The 18,039-nt window shown below is 43.5% G+C and overlaps 1 protein-coding gene across 2 annotated transcripts in view; it reads right to left on the bottom strand.

The window, feature by feature from the left end:
- The window catches only part of RANGAP1 (Ran GTPase activating protein 1), a 21,246-nt gene extending 5,025 nt beyond the window's left edge, over positions 1-16,221 (bottom strand). The window contains exons 1-16 of one of the 2 annotated variants that reach the window (XM_017827657.1): positions 16,147-16,221; positions 15,509-15,546; positions 13,831-13,969; positions 12,486-12,613; positions 11,517-11,576; positions 10,668-10,847; positions 9,269-9,403; positions 7,929-8,087; positions 7,649-7,762; positions 6,052-6,151; positions 5,267-5,351; positions 4,717-4,861; positions 4,105-4,218; positions 3,669-3,771; positions 2,732-2,820; positions 775-896 (exon numbers count right to left, since the gene is read on the bottom strand). In XM_017827657.1, the coding sequence (XP_017683146.1) occupies positions 775-896; positions 2,732-2,820; positions 3,669-3,771; positions 4,105-4,218; positions 4,717-4,861; positions 5,267-5,351; positions 6,052-6,151; positions 7,649-7,762; positions 7,929-8,087; positions 9,269-9,403; positions 10,668-10,847; positions 11,517-11,576; positions 12,486-12,613; positions 13,831-13,942 (1,646 nt within the window). In that variant the 5' untranslated portion in view covers positions 13,943-13,969; positions 15,509-15,546; positions 16,147-16,221. Of the gene's footprint in view, positions 1-774; positions 897-2,731; positions 2,821-3,668; positions 3,772-4,104; positions 4,219-4,716; positions 4,862-5,266; positions 5,352-6,051; positions 6,152-7,648; positions 7,763-7,928; positions 8,088-9,268; positions 9,404-10,667; positions 10,848-11,516; positions 11,577-12,485; positions 12,614-13,830; positions 13,970-15,508; positions 15,547-15,631; positions 15,876-16,146 lie in introns of those variants that run through there. The other variant, XM_017827658.1, reaches the window with a different exon arrangement.
- Positions 16,222-18,039: the final 1,818 nt, after the last annotated feature.

Raw genomic sequence — 18,039 nt, 5'->3', positions numbered from 1 at the left:
AGGTCTATTTGGGCGTTTGTTTTTTTGTTGTTTTTTTTTTTTTCTCCCCTCAAGTCTCATCAATGCTGAAATTCATACTAATTTAATCCAGAAGAGATATGGCCTCCATAGCCATTTAATACATTAAAGCTAAAGCTGGTGGAGGCAGGGGTTGATTCTATACCTATAGTGGAAATAACAACATTAAATACAGGCAGGCAGTGAAAGCAGCTTCTTCAATACTTATGCTCCCAATTTAGTTCCCAGAAAAAAAATCACTAACTTTGTTGCTGTCACAGTAGGAAGTTTCATCTAGAAACAAATTCAGTCTTTGTGTTTTGCAGTGTTTTCATCTGCTGGTGTTCAGTGTCACACAGCACGACAGTTCTGGTAGAGCTCTGCTGACCCTCATACTCAGAAAGATGATTTGGAAGGCACAGTTAGACCCAGTGTACTCACAGTTCACCCAAGCAGTGGCCAGAAACCCAGCAGGTTTCCTTAAGCTCAAAACACCTCTTCTATGACAGGGACTAGCAGTATCTGCTTCAGAGACACTTTGTTCCAAAGCCAACTTCCCACTATTCCTTCTTTATGATCAGATTTTTATTTTTTTTCTATTTATTTTTTTTTACTGTGAACCTCACGTACTGGAGTAAACAAGATAAAAAGGAGATGCCCATTAAACTATCAATCCTCAATTTCAGAACAGATATTTAGTGCACTAAACTGAGCTATTAACTCAAACAGTTTCACTAGCTCCCATGGAGAAAACTGCATGGCAAGTACAATACTCACTTTGTGACAAAAGCAGAGAGAACCGGGGCCAGAGATTTAGGGAAATAATCCTGTTGGACCATATGGTTCAAGGTCATAAGAATACCATAGAGGCTTGGAACAGCTTTGATTTTTTCTTCACTCTGAGAAATGGACAAGAAGATGAAGTCAGAAATCAGACAATCACAATTTAACCTAAACCACAGTAATTCACAGAGGCACTGAAATCCTCTGTTGAATAAAAGTGTTCCCACACACCGTAGCAGAGAAAGCTGGTCACTCGATAAAGTGTAATGTTCCACAACACAAAAGGTAGCCAATTCCACAGACTCCCAGCACTTGAAATAAAGTATCAAGAATATTCTGGTACTTATCAACTGACAGCAGTAGAAATGGGCAAAGGGAAGTAGTAAACTTGCAAGTGAAACAGCCAAATCTTCTGAGGCCCTGTGTCGAAGTGTTCTCCTATGGAATTTCATCAGATTTCAATCCATAAAGAATTCAGTTGCCTTAACAGTTTTTTCTTGTATTATTCTGTTGCTCATTTTTATACCATCTCCAGCTCTTTGACAGGTTTCCTCCAGAACCCGATGCAGTGTTCCCAAAACTGGTCTCAACTGTTTACAAGATAAAGCCAATGGTCATCCCCGTGCTTACATGAAGCATAAGTTATTCTTGCTCCTAATGTGACACTAACCTACATGCCCCAACTCTTACATTGTTTTTATTTCTCTGCTGCCATTTCAACAAAACCCTTCATTCTGCAGACAGGATCTAGACCTGTGTTCCTAGGTGTATGTATGACCTTGGAGTGTATGGTGCTAAGAGTATCTGTGGCTCATGTGCTTCCAGCTATGTAGGACAGAAAATGGAGTACACTCCCTCTCCACTATCAAGGATTGTTGAATTAAGCACATCACAGTCAGTTGGCCAATCCTCAAGGGCTTTATTATCAAACCCACTTCCTGGCCTGAGAGAACTCTCCTGGAAGCACTGTGCTTTGTGCCTCATGCATATTTGCTATTTTCCATATGGGTCAGAGGTAGGTGACAGTCCCCAAAACAGGCATTCTGCAGAACAAAATACCATCTCAGGTTCTGTTGACCTTTCTGAGAAGCAGGAAGCACAGTGTTGGTCCAATATACAATAAACACAGGGAGAGACTAAACTGATTTTTAGGAAATTAAGACCTATCCATGCATGTCAACAGCTGTCCGTACCTCAAGCTGGGTATTACTGGAAGGACATTCATAAACTTATTTAATAGCAGGCTGCTATAACAGATTATGGCTACTCTGGAGTTTAGAATTGTCTTGGTCCAAGTTTCCATTCTCAGCTTCCAGGTCTTGAGGCAGTGAGAAATATTAACCCTTGCAGCACAAGCAGGCAAAGGTGTTTAAGTTTGCAGACAGAACCTCTCTACAGGTATTCTAATGCAATTCGCAGGTTTCCTTCTGATCTTCCAGCTTTTTTTGCTAAGGTTTATTCCCTGTAACTACATATTTCACATTAGCACTGGCAAAGAGACTCCAAAGCATGAAGTTGTACACTACCGATCTGGCATGAATAGTTGGATAAACGTTTTTGAGCTGTGCTATCAAGAAGTGCCCTGAAGGACTAATAATAATGTTGATTAACTAATAATATTGTAGATTAGACTCCTGGACATGGCTTTTTATAGAGATCATAGTCCAGCAGCAGCACTGCTGCCTTACCTGACCCCCCCCACCTTTAGAGGATGACTGAGAATGCAGAGCACACGAAGCAGAAGATGTACAGAGAAGTGACATGTCCTTCATCCTAATGCAACCTTGCAATTTGCAGTTTCTGCTGGACCTGCAGACTTCCATTGTCCCTGGGCATCAGGCATGCACAGGCACCCAGCTGCTTCCATGGCAACATAATTACCCAAAACCCAGTCGGTCTGGTCTTCAACAGCCTAAACAGACCATAACTTAACTCTTTCCTGCTTCCTCACCTTAAGTAGTCCCATGTGGATTAAGAGGTTTGTGATGAATGCATCTGAATTAAATGTGGCAGAACCGAAGGCTTTTTTCATCAAGGCATCTAAAAAGAAATAAGCACATTATATTAAGAAACACAGAAAAAGGACATTTATGGATTTTAAGATTAAAGATTGATCATACAGAAACTCAGGGAATGTCAGCTGTTAAAGGTATTTTGGGACATAACACTTGTTAAGATTTCAGTTGTCTCTGCAGGGACTAGTTATAATCTCTGAAACCATGACAGATAAAAAACTCCCAGTCCTTAAGTAAAGCAAGAAAAACCTCAAACTAAATGCCTAGAATTGTTTGGAAATTCCTGTTTCCAAGCAAGAACACGAAGGGATAACTATTTAGTCCACACACTAATCAAACCTAACCCAAATTACAGCTCCACAATATACTGTGAGGAACAGTCCCTCATCTGAACATCAGTTTCTGTGTCTTGGCCCATGGTGGAAATCTCTGCTTCCTGAAGAAATTAAAGATGTTTGACTGACAAAAAGAGACATCAACTAGGAGGTCTCTCTTTACTCTCTTGTAATACTACACTGGGTAGGCTCGTTCCTGCAAAATGTTTTTTAAATAAAGAGCCTTGAAAAAGTAACTGACCTTGGAACACAGAACTAACTACTGGCTATTGACAGCCTGGCATCAAGGAGATGAAGGATGGACAGCAAAGGCCCACTACAACTGCAGCTACAACAGACAATCATTGCCAAGCTTTTGCAGCACAGGATATATTAAGCTCAGGATCAATCTCTGCTTTCACTCCACACAACAGCGTGGCACAGCTCAGTACTTTGTTATCTGCCAGGGAAAAAAAGGCCCAATGGCTCAGCCCACAGGACAGTGGTATCCTTGGCACTGGAGCAGGTCACACCACAAAGTGAGGAAAGGCACAGTCACCTGTTGTTTCATGCACTGCTGTTTTCACTGGGGCTTCATCTTTGAAGACTGATGATATCCTTAGGAGAGTTGCAACTACTTTCTCTACATCAGATGTATCTGTCTGAAAGAGAAAAAAAAATAAAGAAATCAGTTCACTGGTCACCAGCTACAGAACATGGGTCTCTGCTAGGGCTGTGGCAAGAATTACAGCCTTCAGCTGACTGACATCAGCTTTGCCTTGGCCATAACACCAAGCAAAAGCAACACAAACAAGATTACTCTGTGTAGAAGCTCTGATGCCAGTATAAGCATTAACTGCATCATCTGCTTCCATAAGGTTACAGGGGGATCACTGGAGAGAAGAGGCAAAGCTAGGTCTCAAAAGAAAGTTGTCACCTCTGGGGATTAAATAATCCTGAGAGAAAAATCAAGCACAGATGACCATCTGACCTACCTGCTGAGCTATCAGCACAGAGCACTTTGGTCCTAGTCGCAGCAGCTTCTCTGGTGATGGGAAAGCAAGGAAGGTGGCAACATCCACAGGAGGAGATGGCACTGGAGTTGAAGCCTGAAACAGACAGAATCCATCTCAAGTTCATTCTTGAAGTAAATACACTGGTTCAGCAAAAGCACATGGGACAGGTCAGGACACAGCTACATCTGTTCTGTTTGAAAACTGTTTGAGGCTCATGTGAGCCCAGAGTTGGAACAGCCAGATTATGCTGGCACAAGTGCATGGCATTGCATGTATGAGGTTCCCACCACTTTCTGAACATGGGAAGACTTTCTACCTGTGTGTTTTTACAACCACTACTCAGCCTTTCCCTCCACGCATGTGTACACATGCACACTTTTTCAATACTTTCAACACTTTCACACTTTTTTACATTTTTCAAGTAATAAATTTTCTTTATTTCCTGAATGTTCTCCCTGTTACAACAGTACCAGCCCCTGCAGGAATGTGAATACCTGTCAGCACTTCAAGTTCAGACTCATTCCAGGTCTCATTTCCTCCTTTACTCTCTTCCAGCTGATGAAACAGGAATCCATCTGGAAGTAAGCTTACCTGTGAATCAATTATCTTCTTAGGCGTCAGTGACTCCTGTTCTTCCTCTCCTCTCTCCTTCAGCTGTTGCTGTTCCTCCTCCTCTTCCTCCTCTTCATCTTCCTCCTCCTCCTCTTCATCCTCTTCCTCCTCCCCTTCATCATCACTAAGATTTGAGTGTTACACATTTATTACAACACTTGCAGTTCCTGTATACTGGCACTTAATAACATTTTCTCAAGAACAAAAGAGCAGCCTCTCCTCAAGCTTTACTGCAAGAAGCATATCTCACCTAAAACAGACCAAGAGGACACTAAGGCTTCAGTCACCCAGTTGACAACAGCAAGAAAAGACTGAGGAACACAATCAACAGCTAACACTATGGTAAGTCCATGAATGAAAACAAGACACAAGGCATATCCTGCTTATAGAATCCCTTGGCCGTGCTCCATACTCAGACCAACATCCATCAGCAATGATAGAGTTCGTATTTTAAAATGAGATAGGTGAATGGAAGTGTTAATGAAAATTGTCAGAAGACTTCTGATTTAAACTCTGGTACTCTGCATACCTCAAAGATCCCAGCACAGCTGCCATATTGAAGCCTTCAAGGATCTCATGGAGTTGCTCACATACCTCTTCTCCCAGACAGTTACCTAGATTGACAGAGGAAAGGGAGTAGACTTAACAGATGCACACAGGTTTGTTCTACAGGATTTAGCCGTACATTGTGTATCTCTTGTTTCTGAAATCAAACAGTTATAGGCCATTTCTGCACACCACCTTAGAGACAACACAGACTGCAGCTATCAGACAGAATCAGACAGCTGTTAAACAAATTTCAGCAGCATTACACAATGGTTAGAGACAAAACCCCCTAATTTTTCAGAGTGTGTTAAGAGACCTCCTGTTAGTTCTATAAGCAGCTCTTGTTCTCAGCAATTCTGAAACAAGGACAAACACCACAGCACCAGTGAAATGCAGTGACCCATAGTATGAACAGCAAAAGTCAACAGCAGTCAAAGTTCTCACAGAGGTTTTTGTTTGCAGCTATGAAGTATCTGAGATAGCACTGAATAATTAAAGAATTTTACTGAAAACAGGTATAGATATCAGTTTAAACTTTCCACCTTATGAAGTGTACCAAAAATGCCTAACAATTAACTGAGTTCATGGTTTAAGAAAACTTTCAGGATCAAACTGTTTCCTGTCCCAGGGTCATGCAAGTTCAGCTACTTCAAGCGCTGTTTTTTAAATGTTGACTGCAAGACTACAATATGTGATTCTGTCAACATTCTTCCTAGTGGTTTCTCATTGGAATCAAATGAGAGATTTTGATCTAGTAAGCTTACATACCATTGAGATCCAACTTCTCCAACTCTGCCTTATCTTCAATAGCTTCAGCAACAGTCAGAGCAGCATCTCGTTTGATTTCACAGAAAGACAAATTCAGTTCCTAAGAAGCAGAATAATGTATGGTTGCAGAATTCCTAATAACATACATCATCCCCATAAACCTCATGTGCTCACAAGTGTCCTGAAAAGACTCCTTTGAAAAGGCTCTCAGGAAAAGACGTGTTTTTAATTGAAAATAAAACCTGACACATACTCCTACCTCATACCTGAAAGGAGAATTTTGAAACATGCTGGTGTTAAGAGCAGGACTACTGAAGGTAGCCACTTTAAAATGCCTAGAGATCACTGTTCACCTAAAAAGGTAGCAGACATTTCAGTCCTTAGCAATCAGCTGATTGGAGATCTTCACTTATCAAGGGTCACAAGAGCACTCCAGAACTCATTCTCCAGTAAGTCTAACTGAAGAAGGATAGCTACTGTACCAAACAGACTGCACATTTGCTTTGACAGTTTGGTTGCAAGTTAAGGCCCTCCAAAGACAAGCCATGAGTGGTACTACTTCTGACAAACACAGCCAACAGAGAAACCACGTGGACAGACTAGTAAGAGTAAAGTTATTCAACAGCTAGACACCATCCCCCACCATTCCACGTTGTGCTCAATCCTTATTCAAGAAGGGATTTAATAATAACAGCATAAGGGAAGGAGTCCTTGAACAGAATGAATCAGCTGCGATTGCTTCATGCAACCCTCCCTTAACCCTTTCTGCTCTGGAAAAAAGGGTTTAACTTCTGGCTGTTCATCTCAATATCTCCATTACTTAAGTTTTCCTGGGAGATTCGGATACAAATTCCAGTAGAACAAGCAGAAGTCCAAGCAAGGGATCTCATACCACAAAACACTTACTTCTTTCTGTACCAGTTCATACACACAAATAGATTTTAGAACTCAGATGAATTTTTGTCTTTGACTGCAAGACTAGGAATTATGTGTTCAGCATCCATCTCAGTGCAGTTATAATTCATGGCAGGTGTTTCTAGAGATCCTAGTTTACTTATATTGACTTGACTTCAGCCTGTCTAGAATGTTGTCAGATTCAAGTCCTGTGCAAATACTGATGTAGGAGGCTGTGGTATTGCTGAAAAACTAAAAATACTTGGACCTTTGATAGACACCCTAACAAAGAAAAAGCATTAGCTGTATGAACTATGAAATGCTGAGCAGACTACAAGCTGTTCATGAAGAGACATGTCAGTCCCCACTCACGATGTTCTGAGAAGTTCTAAAAGCAGATACTTCTATTATCAGATTTTTTGAAGAGCACTTGCTGAATTGAACCAATATTTCAAAAACATCAAGTGGAGACTAAACAGATCACTGGTACATCTCCATGCAGAACAGTCCTAGCTGAATGTGGTAATGCCACTGATCTCCAACACAGCTTATTGTTTTTCAGTTGTGAACACAGAGCCTGCACTGAAGTGAATCCCACTTTAAAGTAACCAGTAGTGGCAGGAGAATAGACAGGAAAAAAACATAACATAAGATGCTGAATTTTCCATTTCTCAAAAAGAGCTGGACAGCAAGAACACAATACCTTTAATTTGTGAAGCCCTTCTTTAACAGCATCAGCAATAGCAACAGCACCCTTTGAACGCACCAGACAGTCTCCAAAGTTGATCACTTCAATCTGCCGAAGCGCCTTCAGAGTCTGCAGAGCAGAACAGCACATGTTTGAAATACACATGCAAGTAAATGAATGTCCTACCACTTCTAGAATGTCGTCTTTCCCATCACAGCATGACACGTGGTTCCACTGACCCAAAGGTGCCAATGCTAACTAGACTTACTCAAAGCAACCGCTTAAAACAACTCACCTCTGCCATGGCCACAGCTCCTTTCTCTGTGAAGGTGTTGTCATTCAAGTTTATAACCTTAAGCAGTGGGTTGATAGCAAAGGCCTGCGCCAGTGCTGTTATGCCAGGATGGTTAATTCCATTCTGAGGCATATGGACCTCTTCTAGAGTCCCAATGATCTGGGAAAAGATGCAGATAAACCTGTTAGAAAACATACTTCGACTCAAGAGTATACTGCTCTACTCTAGGATTTGCTTAAAATTGCTTGAGTTTCAAAACTTCATCAGTTCTTCCACAGAGAATTACTCACCAGCAATGATGTCACAAATCTAAGTAAAATTAACGGCTCATGGCAAGAGTCAGATTAACACAAAGCCCTGATTCAAAGAGCCACAAGTATCATCCTCCTACTGTGCCTACTCTAGATAACTTAAAACGAGTTCTTCACCTGCAGTTCAACAGCACTGAAACAGACCAGACACCATCACTGGATATGGTATTTTTCTAATTAAGATCTACATTTTGCCCTGATTGCAGAAGCAAACATGTAAGAAAGTTAGTATGAGCATTTTTTATGGACTAAACAGCATGTCACAAAACATGGTAATTGATCCCATTTTGGCAGTGCCATTCAGTCTTAATCCTCCATTAATCACTGTGTTATGCACCTCTCAAGTACTTAAGAAGTCCTATTTCTTAGTCAAAAATCACATCCAGACAGTTCTTTAGGGAAAAAAAGTCAACCTGTAACCTGCAGTATCATTATTAATATACCTGACAATACGCATTATAATTCCAAAGTCACTTCTAGCAGCAATCGAGGGAAGAAACGGAATTAGGTGGCCCCAACCACAGTGAATTCTCTTCCTCCAACAAAAGTGAAAGTGGGACAGTGACAGCCAGAGAAAGCTAGGCAGCACTTTGAGTCCTGACCAGATGATCCTAGCAAAAACACTGGATTGCTTTTACCAGATGATTGAAGAACTAGGCAAAGTAGCACACAAGAGGTCAAGCTGGTACACCTACCCCAGTGCCACATAACATCCATCAGCACAGGAGGAGGAAAAGGCATAGGACTACCATTAAATTACTCAGAAGATGAGTATTTCTTCCTCAAGTAACTACTTTACACAGCCACTGTGTAAAGGTCATAACTAGTGCTTTGACATTCAGGTCACAATCAATTCTAATTCCACTGATTGAAGACACTAGTTTCAGCAGCGACATCGCAACTTTAGTGAACCAACCACCAGCTCCTGCCTCCAAGCTGAGGCAACCTCTGTGTGCATTATCTTTAACACTAGCACTGAATCACACCCTGCTCCAATTTGCTGTCAAGAAGATCTGGTTTGGTACTTACCCCAAACGCTTCAGCCAGGGCAGTGGCACCATCATTCTCCAGACGATTTCTGCCAGCCACAAATATTTTCAAAGCAAGAGGCTTGCCCTGAGCACTTGATTTCCTGTGACACTCCTTCAGAGCGGCTGCCAATATCTAAAGATAAAACAAGCAGTTAATACTACCTCAGCATCTCATTCTAAAGGAATCCAACTGTGTTCTGTAGATCCACCTCAAGAAATACTTTGGTCATCGCTGAAATGTACCTGCTTCCAGAGCAGGGTGTACAATAAAGCTGTCTGTACCTACAACACTCGTACACTTGTCTTAGGCAAGAATCGATAATTTTGCAACACCAAGTCATTAACAACATTTGGTTCCTAAACATGCAAACACATAGGCTCCTAGTGATAACAGTCCTGGTTTTCTGTTTCATCCAACAGGCAGCCCTTCAGTACTAGGCTTGACAATACTGTTCACTCAAATCCAAGGCTATTAGCTCTCTTGACATGGAATCTAGTGTTTAGGATAGAACTGTTTTCCTATCTTGGAAAAATGGATAAGATTTCTATACTTAATTCTGAAATTTATCCATGAAAACATGTAAGGGAGTGGGATCTTGAGACTGGAGAAACGGGCCAACAAGAATCTCATTAAGTTTAAAGGGAAATGTGCAGTCCTGCACATGGAGAGAAACAACCTCATGTACTGGGTTGACCTCATAAGCTGGGAGTCAGAGGGGCAATGATAGCCTGGTAGAGAAGAACCTGGGGGTCCTATTGGGTAGGAAGTTGACTATGAGCAGGCAATATGCACTTGAAGCAAAGGAAGTCTACTGGGCTGCCTTAGGAAAAGCACTGACACCAGGTCAGTGATCCTTCTCTACTCAGCCCTGTGAGCTGCATCCAAGTACCAAGTCCAATTACAGGCTCCTACATGGACATAGTGAGGTGAGTCCAGCAAAGGGTCCCAGGGTTGATTAAAAAATTGGAGAATTTTACTCACTAGGAGAGACCTGACAGCTGGGATTATTAAGGCTGGAGAAGAGAAGGCTCTGGGGGGAGATACCATCCATGTGTAAAAACAGCTAGAACAACAGGATGAGGGGAGGTGGTGGTGTAAAGAAGGCACAGCCAGACACAAAGGCACACAAACTAATGCACAGAAAATACCATTTAAACACAAACTCTCTTTTTTAATGTGAAGATTATTAAACACTGGGATAGACTATTCATACAGCTTGTGAAGTCTGTATTCAAAACCTGACTAGACACAAGCCTGAAGAACCTGGTCTAGTTGCCTTAAGCAGGGGAGTTGACAATCACCAAAGATAAGCTTCCAACCTCAACCATTCCGTGTAGGGTAGTCTGAAGTCAAATCCTGGCTCTGACCTCATTCCCAAAGAGGAGACAACCCTTACCTTGCCACCACCAATGCCCATGCCACAGTTATTGAGCTTGAGTTCCTGCAGAGTGTAGCATGCAGGGCTCTTCAGCAGAGCCTCAAAGCCACGCACACCATCTGGCCCAAAGGCATTGTCACTCAGGTCCAGCTCCACCAGCTGGGCTCCAGCAGTGATGAGTGCATCCCCCAAAGAGATCTGTAAGGAAACAGATGGCAGTGGGTGGGAGGGAATGGATTAACTTCTAGTGACAGCATCACTGCAGTGGCTAGGCATTACAGTGATGCTGCAAAAAAATTTCCACTTTGAAGACATTCTGCAAAGCTGCATGGGGAAATAAAACTTTACAGCTAAATCCAGAGAAGCTGTGCAAATTAAGCTAAAGATAACCATAAGGTAGTGACCCAGACATTATCCCATCCCTTTAGGTCAAATACACACTTTTTAAAGGGGGTTTCTCCCTCTACACTGCTGAAAGAAATATTGGTTTTATCCTGTTGAGTTTATCATATTTTTTCTTCATGGGACTCAAGGAGGCAGGGAGCTCTGTAATGGTCTTGGAAGACATAGTCATAAGATCTATTTAGAAAGCTTAGCTCTCATTCTATCTATTGGATCACGAAGATGTTTCCCCCAGTGACAAGCTCCTTTGCTAGCATGGATTTGCATTTATTCTTTAATCAACTCTTCTCCACCTCATACAGGAGGAGCAAAAGAGATGCACTCACCTGTTCCGAGATACTTAGTGTTAACAGTGCAGAGAAGGATCAGCTCTGTACCAAAAAAACCACATACTCCCACAAAAAGCATGACAGGTGAGAAAAGAGGTTGCATTAGTCAGAGGTCCCAGATCTAGTTTTTACTTACCAAAGCAGGGGGGATCTCAGACCTTAGCCTCCCTGTAAACATGTCACTCCAATGACACCTCTAAAATAAGAAATATACAAATAGAAACCACTGAAATATCTAGGTCAACACACTTGTAATAAAGATTTACATGTACAAGCTGCATTACATCACTGTGGACAGCTTAATGCTGTTTCCCTTCCCTGGGGTTATCAGTTGATTGTCATTTGACCACTAAAGGGCTGCAAGAACTAGTGTTACATTCACTTCACTTGCAAGGACATAAAGGCACTGAAATGCACACTGCAAATAACACAATACAAGAATTCTTGCTTACATTCAACCTGGAATTCTTTTCTGCTGAGAAAATTACCACAGAAAAAAGCAACAGGAAACTGAAGGATACATCAGGAATGCAGATTTTACTGAGGTATGGAGTTCAACAATCTGAACTTGCCTGAAAAGCCACACTTGGGTGATTAATGTGTATCAATGTTTCACAACACTCTCCTAAGGACAGTGTCTCTAGCAGCACAGCACCCCCTTAATATCAGGCTAGAGCAACAGTAGGGAAACATAACTTGGGCACAAATAAACCTCCTGTTGCATTTCCTTCATTATTTCCTCCCTAGTCATTCTCTGAAGACTCATTTTCCAGAAGATCTGACCCAGCTTTTCCATTAGAACTTAACGTTTTGTTGCCATGGCTCTTTGTTTACAGATGCTGCCTCCGCAGAGAGGCTCTTCCTCACACAGCTTCCTGGCCTTAATATTGGAAGCCGCCTAAACAGGAAGGTAAGAATGCAGGAAGTGTTCCCACTATCCCCAAGTCATGCTGTATTTTCATATGGTTGTTCTTCCTACTGGAAGAGCCACCATGCAAGCTTCAGGACAAACTCAAGGCAGGCTTCTGCAGGAACAGCCTAAAGAGGCTGTCAGTATTTCTGCATTACTTGTTCCCCTTGACTACTCCTGACTTTAGGATCTCACCTTGAGCTCGCATTTCTTCTCCAAGGCTTTGGCAATGACCTTTGCTGCTTCCACACCCACTGTGTTGCCTTCCAGGCGCAAGGCTTCCAGGCCATCAAATTCCACAATTTGCTTGATCACTTCTTCAGCTGCAAAAGCAAATAATCTAGTTGGTCTTTTAACCATCATCTTGGGTACTACAGTAACTGTCTGATCCAGCAATACTTGCTCAGCGCTACCTTTAGCAAAAACAGCTGAACAACACTATGTGAAAGAACCCTGAAACAACAATAGGAACAGAGCTAAAATGTCAGGTCACTAGAGAAAACATCCTCTATGCCATACCCTGCCTTCTCATAATTTGCTTCTAGTTCTATTCTGATAGCCATCCTCCTATTTGCAAAAGTAACTATCCTTACTCCTAAATAAAATTCCTCTGCCATTCAGCACGTGGTTTAGTAGCTAGAGTGCATGTGTCTACAAAGGTGCAAGGACTAAGTTAAAAGCTGATGGGAATTAGTGCCACTTCATCAGGAAAAAGTTCCCAGTGACTGGCAAAACTTCAGCAGGTGTCTGTTTAGCAAACATGTCAGGGTGGAATGATTTAACTCTAGAGTAATCCTATGCAAGGCAAAGGAGCAGGCTGCAGAGTCTCCCCTGTCAGTGGGCACTTGTTATCATTCCCAAGCTCCAAAGTGTCTCCCCATAGTTCAGTGCCTTTGCTTTACTAAAGTGACCTATAAAAAAAGCATCACCTTTGGAATTAGTTTAAAAAAAAAAAAAGTAAGCACTACAGCAAATAACATCTCTGAAAAGCATGCTGTTTTTCTTGGAATGGCAGAAATGTTGATTAAGAATATATACATTTTCTCCAGATATCTACTACATTAGCAGCCACTGTAAGACTCTTATTATGAAATATGCATACACCAACAAGAGAGAGATTCCTGAAAAAAGCCCAACAAGGTAAGAGGCTAACAAATATGTCAGAATTTGGAAAGAAAGACTAACGTATCAGCCCATTCTTCTGTGCAGGTCTTGTTACAAAATCTGTGATCCACTTGCTTAACTGTTTTTAAAAAGAACGCTGACTTCTAAAGCACAGCAACTGTCAAAAGCACTTAGGAAGATCACCAGGAATACAAGAATTACAAACCAGGGATTCAAACCCCAGTCCTGGCAGCTGCAGCACTGCCAGGGTACCAGGTCAAAGCAGGATACCAGAAGGGAAGGAAATGTCTCTATCAGAAGCAGCTGCACGACCCTTGCATCTATAACTTGTCCATGTAGGATTAGTGGGAGGTTTACCACAAAATTTTACAACTTCAGGGAGACACTTCCCAAACACGAGATTATTTTCTCTTACCATCTTCAGCTGTGTTCAGTTTAAGGCTCTGGCCTTTGAAGCTCAACTGTCCACCACCCACTTTGGTTTTGGCAAGTGACTCCGCAAGCTTAGTGATGTCTTCTGATGCCATGTTCCTGCTTTTTCCAGAAGTTAAGAGCTGTCAATGAAAAGAATTTATCATAAACCCTCAAACTACAATACCTAATCTGTGTGATTAACCATATTTATTTGAACACTAATGTGCTTTTTGTTACTGAGCTATCTAACTGAGTTTTTAGTGTCATTAGTGCTCTCCCCAGAGCTCACCTGGGATAGCTAAGCTAGATTAATATTCTAAAGCCAACCAGTCAGATGGTGCCAATTCTTTCAGTACTGATGAGACTTGGGTTTTGATGGAGTTGTTACACTTCAAAAATAAACACTATGTAAAACTATGGATCGAGGCCACATTAAGACATTACTCTTTGTGCAACACCAAAAATTACAATGTAATATTCCTCTCTCCTCAAACCCCAACGTTTAATATGTGCTGCACTTCCCCCTGCTCTCCAAAGCAAGCTAGAATGAACACAACTGTTCTTCTTTTTCAGTGATATCCCCAGTAGTGCCCTTGTCAGCACAGTTCCAGAACCACCGAGTTGCTGAAAACATTGTGTGTGCTGCATACAAAACTATCTGAGGCTTCCGGGTTCTCTTCCCTTTCAGATGTCCCACACAAATTTCGTCACACATTAAACAGGATGATCTTACACTCACAATAACTTAGCTAACATTTTGCCTTGAGGCATAAGTTTGAAGCTAGCCATGCCTAGTACCATCTGCATAGCATTATTTAATGAATATTAATCACTGTGTGAAGGAACTGGCCTCCATCCATTCAGCAGGATAAACAGACTATGTTTCCTCTGCTGGGATAAAAGACTACACACAACTAATGCTTAGAAGCCACATACTTAAACAAACTTCAGATGTGAGAAGGGATGAACTTTCATTCCTACAACAGAAAACCATTCCCTTCCATTCTTGTCTGACTTAGAGGTGACCCCGCACCCTTGTAGCTCTTTGAGCTCAACAGCATTGGCTTTAAACAAACCCCTAAACAAAAGCTGTATATACAAACTTTCCTCCTGATACCCAGCTGTGAAGCCTCCAGCTTCCCCAGAGCATGGCTTTTCTTCAGAGGTGATTAATTTTAATATTGCTTTTGGACATGGGGACAGTGGAGGAAATCTCCAAGGCTGATCAACGTGACTTTTCTCAGACGACTATCCTCTCAAGTAGGTGCTGCAGATAGAGGAATGCTCACATAACTTACTCCACTCCTACCAGGCCACACAGACACCACACTGGTGGACACCTCCCAGCCTCTGCCAATCCAAGGTTAAGAAAGAAATAAAACAGGACATCCTCCAATCCTTGAAGGTTTTCCCAGACAGGAACAGAAGTTAGGATCTAAAGAAGTCAGTCTGTTCTCCTAGTTCAATTATTTACTTGACTTTAAAAATCAGTTCTGTTCTACTATGATGTTCTTCTCTACAGGTGCACTCACCCCCTTGGGCTTCTCCTTCCTTTAAGTCTCCCTTTATTTTCTTCACCTTACACACAGACTACTTCCTAATCTCAACATACAAATCCAGCATCACATCCTGAAGCATATTTTATTGCAAACGTCAGCCAAACCCAACCATCAACCTACCAGAGGTCTCTTCTCTGCTACTTCTTCTACAGGGAAAGCTTTGAAAAAAAAATAAGATTGAGGAGTTAGTCTGTTTGGCAATTAAACCAAGACCTAGAAATGCCTGAAGACAGGTTTCCTCACTACTTAGAGACTGTGTGAAGAAGGTGGATGTTTCCCGACGGTCAATAAGTGAGTTCAGACGAATGTTGTAGTGGCAACACTTTGTCCACTCCAGTAGACAACACACTGGGCACCTGCCGTGCTGTCCTGAGGAGGAGCCCGCTCTGCTCGCCCAACAGCGGGGAGCCCGGCAGCGCGGGGTGACAGCCCGAGGTTCCTCCCAGCCAGCCCCTGGGGGCGGTGGGGGCTCCTTTCTTGCCCCGCGGGCGCAGCCGAGCTCCGGCCCCGCCGCCGCCCGTGACCGCCCTGCCCCACCCCACGGGGCCCGGGCCGTGCGCGTGACACCCACGAGGGGGGAACCCGCGTGCGCGTGGGCGGGGCGAGCCCGGGAGCGCCCCCCGCAGGCGGAGCCGGGGAGCGCGTCAGCCCGCGGGATGGGACCGCCTCGCCTCACACACGGCCCCCACGCACGGCCCCCTCTCCCGGCCGATAACGGCGGCCGCCGTCTCGCCGCCCGTCCTCTGCCCTGCCCTCACCTGCCCTCCGCGCCGCGCGGGTCCCGCCGCCGGGTGCCGGGGACGCGCCGGAGCCTCGCGCCGCCGCCGCCGGGGCCTCTGGGTGAGGGGCGGGCGGGGGAGGCGGAGGATTTGAACGCCGGCAGTTCTGCTCCCCGCGCCGAGATTGGCTGCTGCGCCCTGACGTCACGGGGCGCGCCCCTCCGCCTCACCGCAGCCCGGCCGCGCCGCGCGGCGCGTGGGAGGGGCTGCGTGGGCCGGCGGCCGCGGGGCACGCCGGGAGGTGTAGTCCTGCCCTCGGCGCTCGGTGTGGCGGCCGCCACGCCGGCCTGGAAGGGCTACGTGAGTCTGTGCCCGAGCCCCTTCCACAGCCCACGTCCCGAGAAGCTGCCGCCCGGCGAGCTCCCGCATGCCCGCAGAAGGGACACGCGTGCCTTCCGGTCCCTGCAGATCAATTTGTACTTGTGCGTTACTTTCAGACCTTTCTGCTGAAGAAGGTGCTTCACAGAATCACAGGATCAATTAGGTTGGAAAAGACCTCTGAGATCATCGAGTCCAACCTATGACTGAACACCATGTCAACTAGACCACGGCACTAACTGCCAAATCCAGTCTTTCCTTAAACACCTCCAGGGACAGTGACTCCCCCATCTTTCTGGGCAGCCCATTCCAATGTCTAACCACCCTTTCAGTGGAGAAATTCCTCCTACAGTCCAACATAAACCTCCCCTGGCACAGCTTAAGTCTGTGTCCTCTCATGCTGTCACTTTCACCCAGGAGTGCACAGTCATTCCTGCTTAAGGATGCAAAAAGCTTTGGTTTGCATGACAGCTCCATGTGTACATTGTGCTTGACATTTTCTTTCTGAGTATAGGAACAAAAGTACATCCAATGAAGTGAGGTGAGCTGTGCATAAACTTGCCTGCTACTGCAGTAGGTTTGCACAGCACCTCAGTCCCTTCTCTCTGAGCTGCAACTTATAGGCACTAATGTAGGTACCATTTCAGGTGGCAGATACCTGGTGAGATCACTATTGGGGTGGGTAACAAGCAGGATTTATTTTGCCATTTGATCCGAAAACACTGTAAGAGGCATTTTCCAGTCTCTCACAAATTTCCCAACTATGCTTTTAAGAAGCAACAGCAAATGCTTATATGGACCCAAGAAAATAATGTCAGTAGTTGGTGATCCTGGGTGACTTGGCACACTGCATTGAGGTGGAAGACCATGGTAGGCCTTTTTCCTTCTGGGGGAATACAAAAAGCAGTGAGGTTTCTTTGTGCAGCTTAAAGAATAAAAGCCATAAACTGGTACAGAAAACTAGAGCAAAATTTACCTCACAAATAATAAAGAGTTTCTCTTGCAACTGAAGAAAATTAAGAAGCACTTAGGCACTGACTAGACTATGGTTGTATGTGAGAAGCATAAAGCTGCCTGAATATGCAGAGGTGATGAGGCAATAAATAAGTGTGATCTTGAGAAAGAGCTTGAATCCAGAAAATATAAGCAAGAAATTTGGCACTGGTTATTAGTTCCTCATGATTTTTAGCAATAAACATGATCATATCAAATACATCTGATTTCCTTCTCTGTCATTCTCCCAAATATTGGGTAATTACCTGTGCCAGAAGGGCAAGAATAAAGTTGTTGATTGTAGGTGGATCTATGTTGGAATGTCGGTGTGCTGTGCCACTGTAGCATAGATTCTATACATTCTATACATTCCCCCTAAAAGAATAGCTTTACAAATCAAAGTAATTTCTACGACACTATATCTAGTTTGTAGCAGGAATTTGTGGTGTTTCGACTCTTGCTGACTACCTGCACATGAGACCTCGATAATGATGCTGGCAAACTGTGAAAATCTTCATTAACCACTAAGGAATGATGTTTTTTCATGAGAGGAGCAGTATA

The sequence above is a fragment of the Lepidothrix coronata genome, unplaced genomic scaffold, assembly GCF_001604755.1.
Source record: "Lepidothrix coronata isolate B3197 unplaced genomic scaffold, Lepidothrix_coronata-1.0 Scaffold141, whole genome shotgun sequence".
NCBI classification, from domain to species: Eukaryota; Metazoa; Chordata; class Aves; order Passeriformes; family Pipridae; genus Lepidothrix; species Lepidothrix coronata.
The sequence above is the reverse complement of the archived record's forward strand: the minus strand, read 5'-3'. Positions and strand labels throughout refer to the sequence as shown.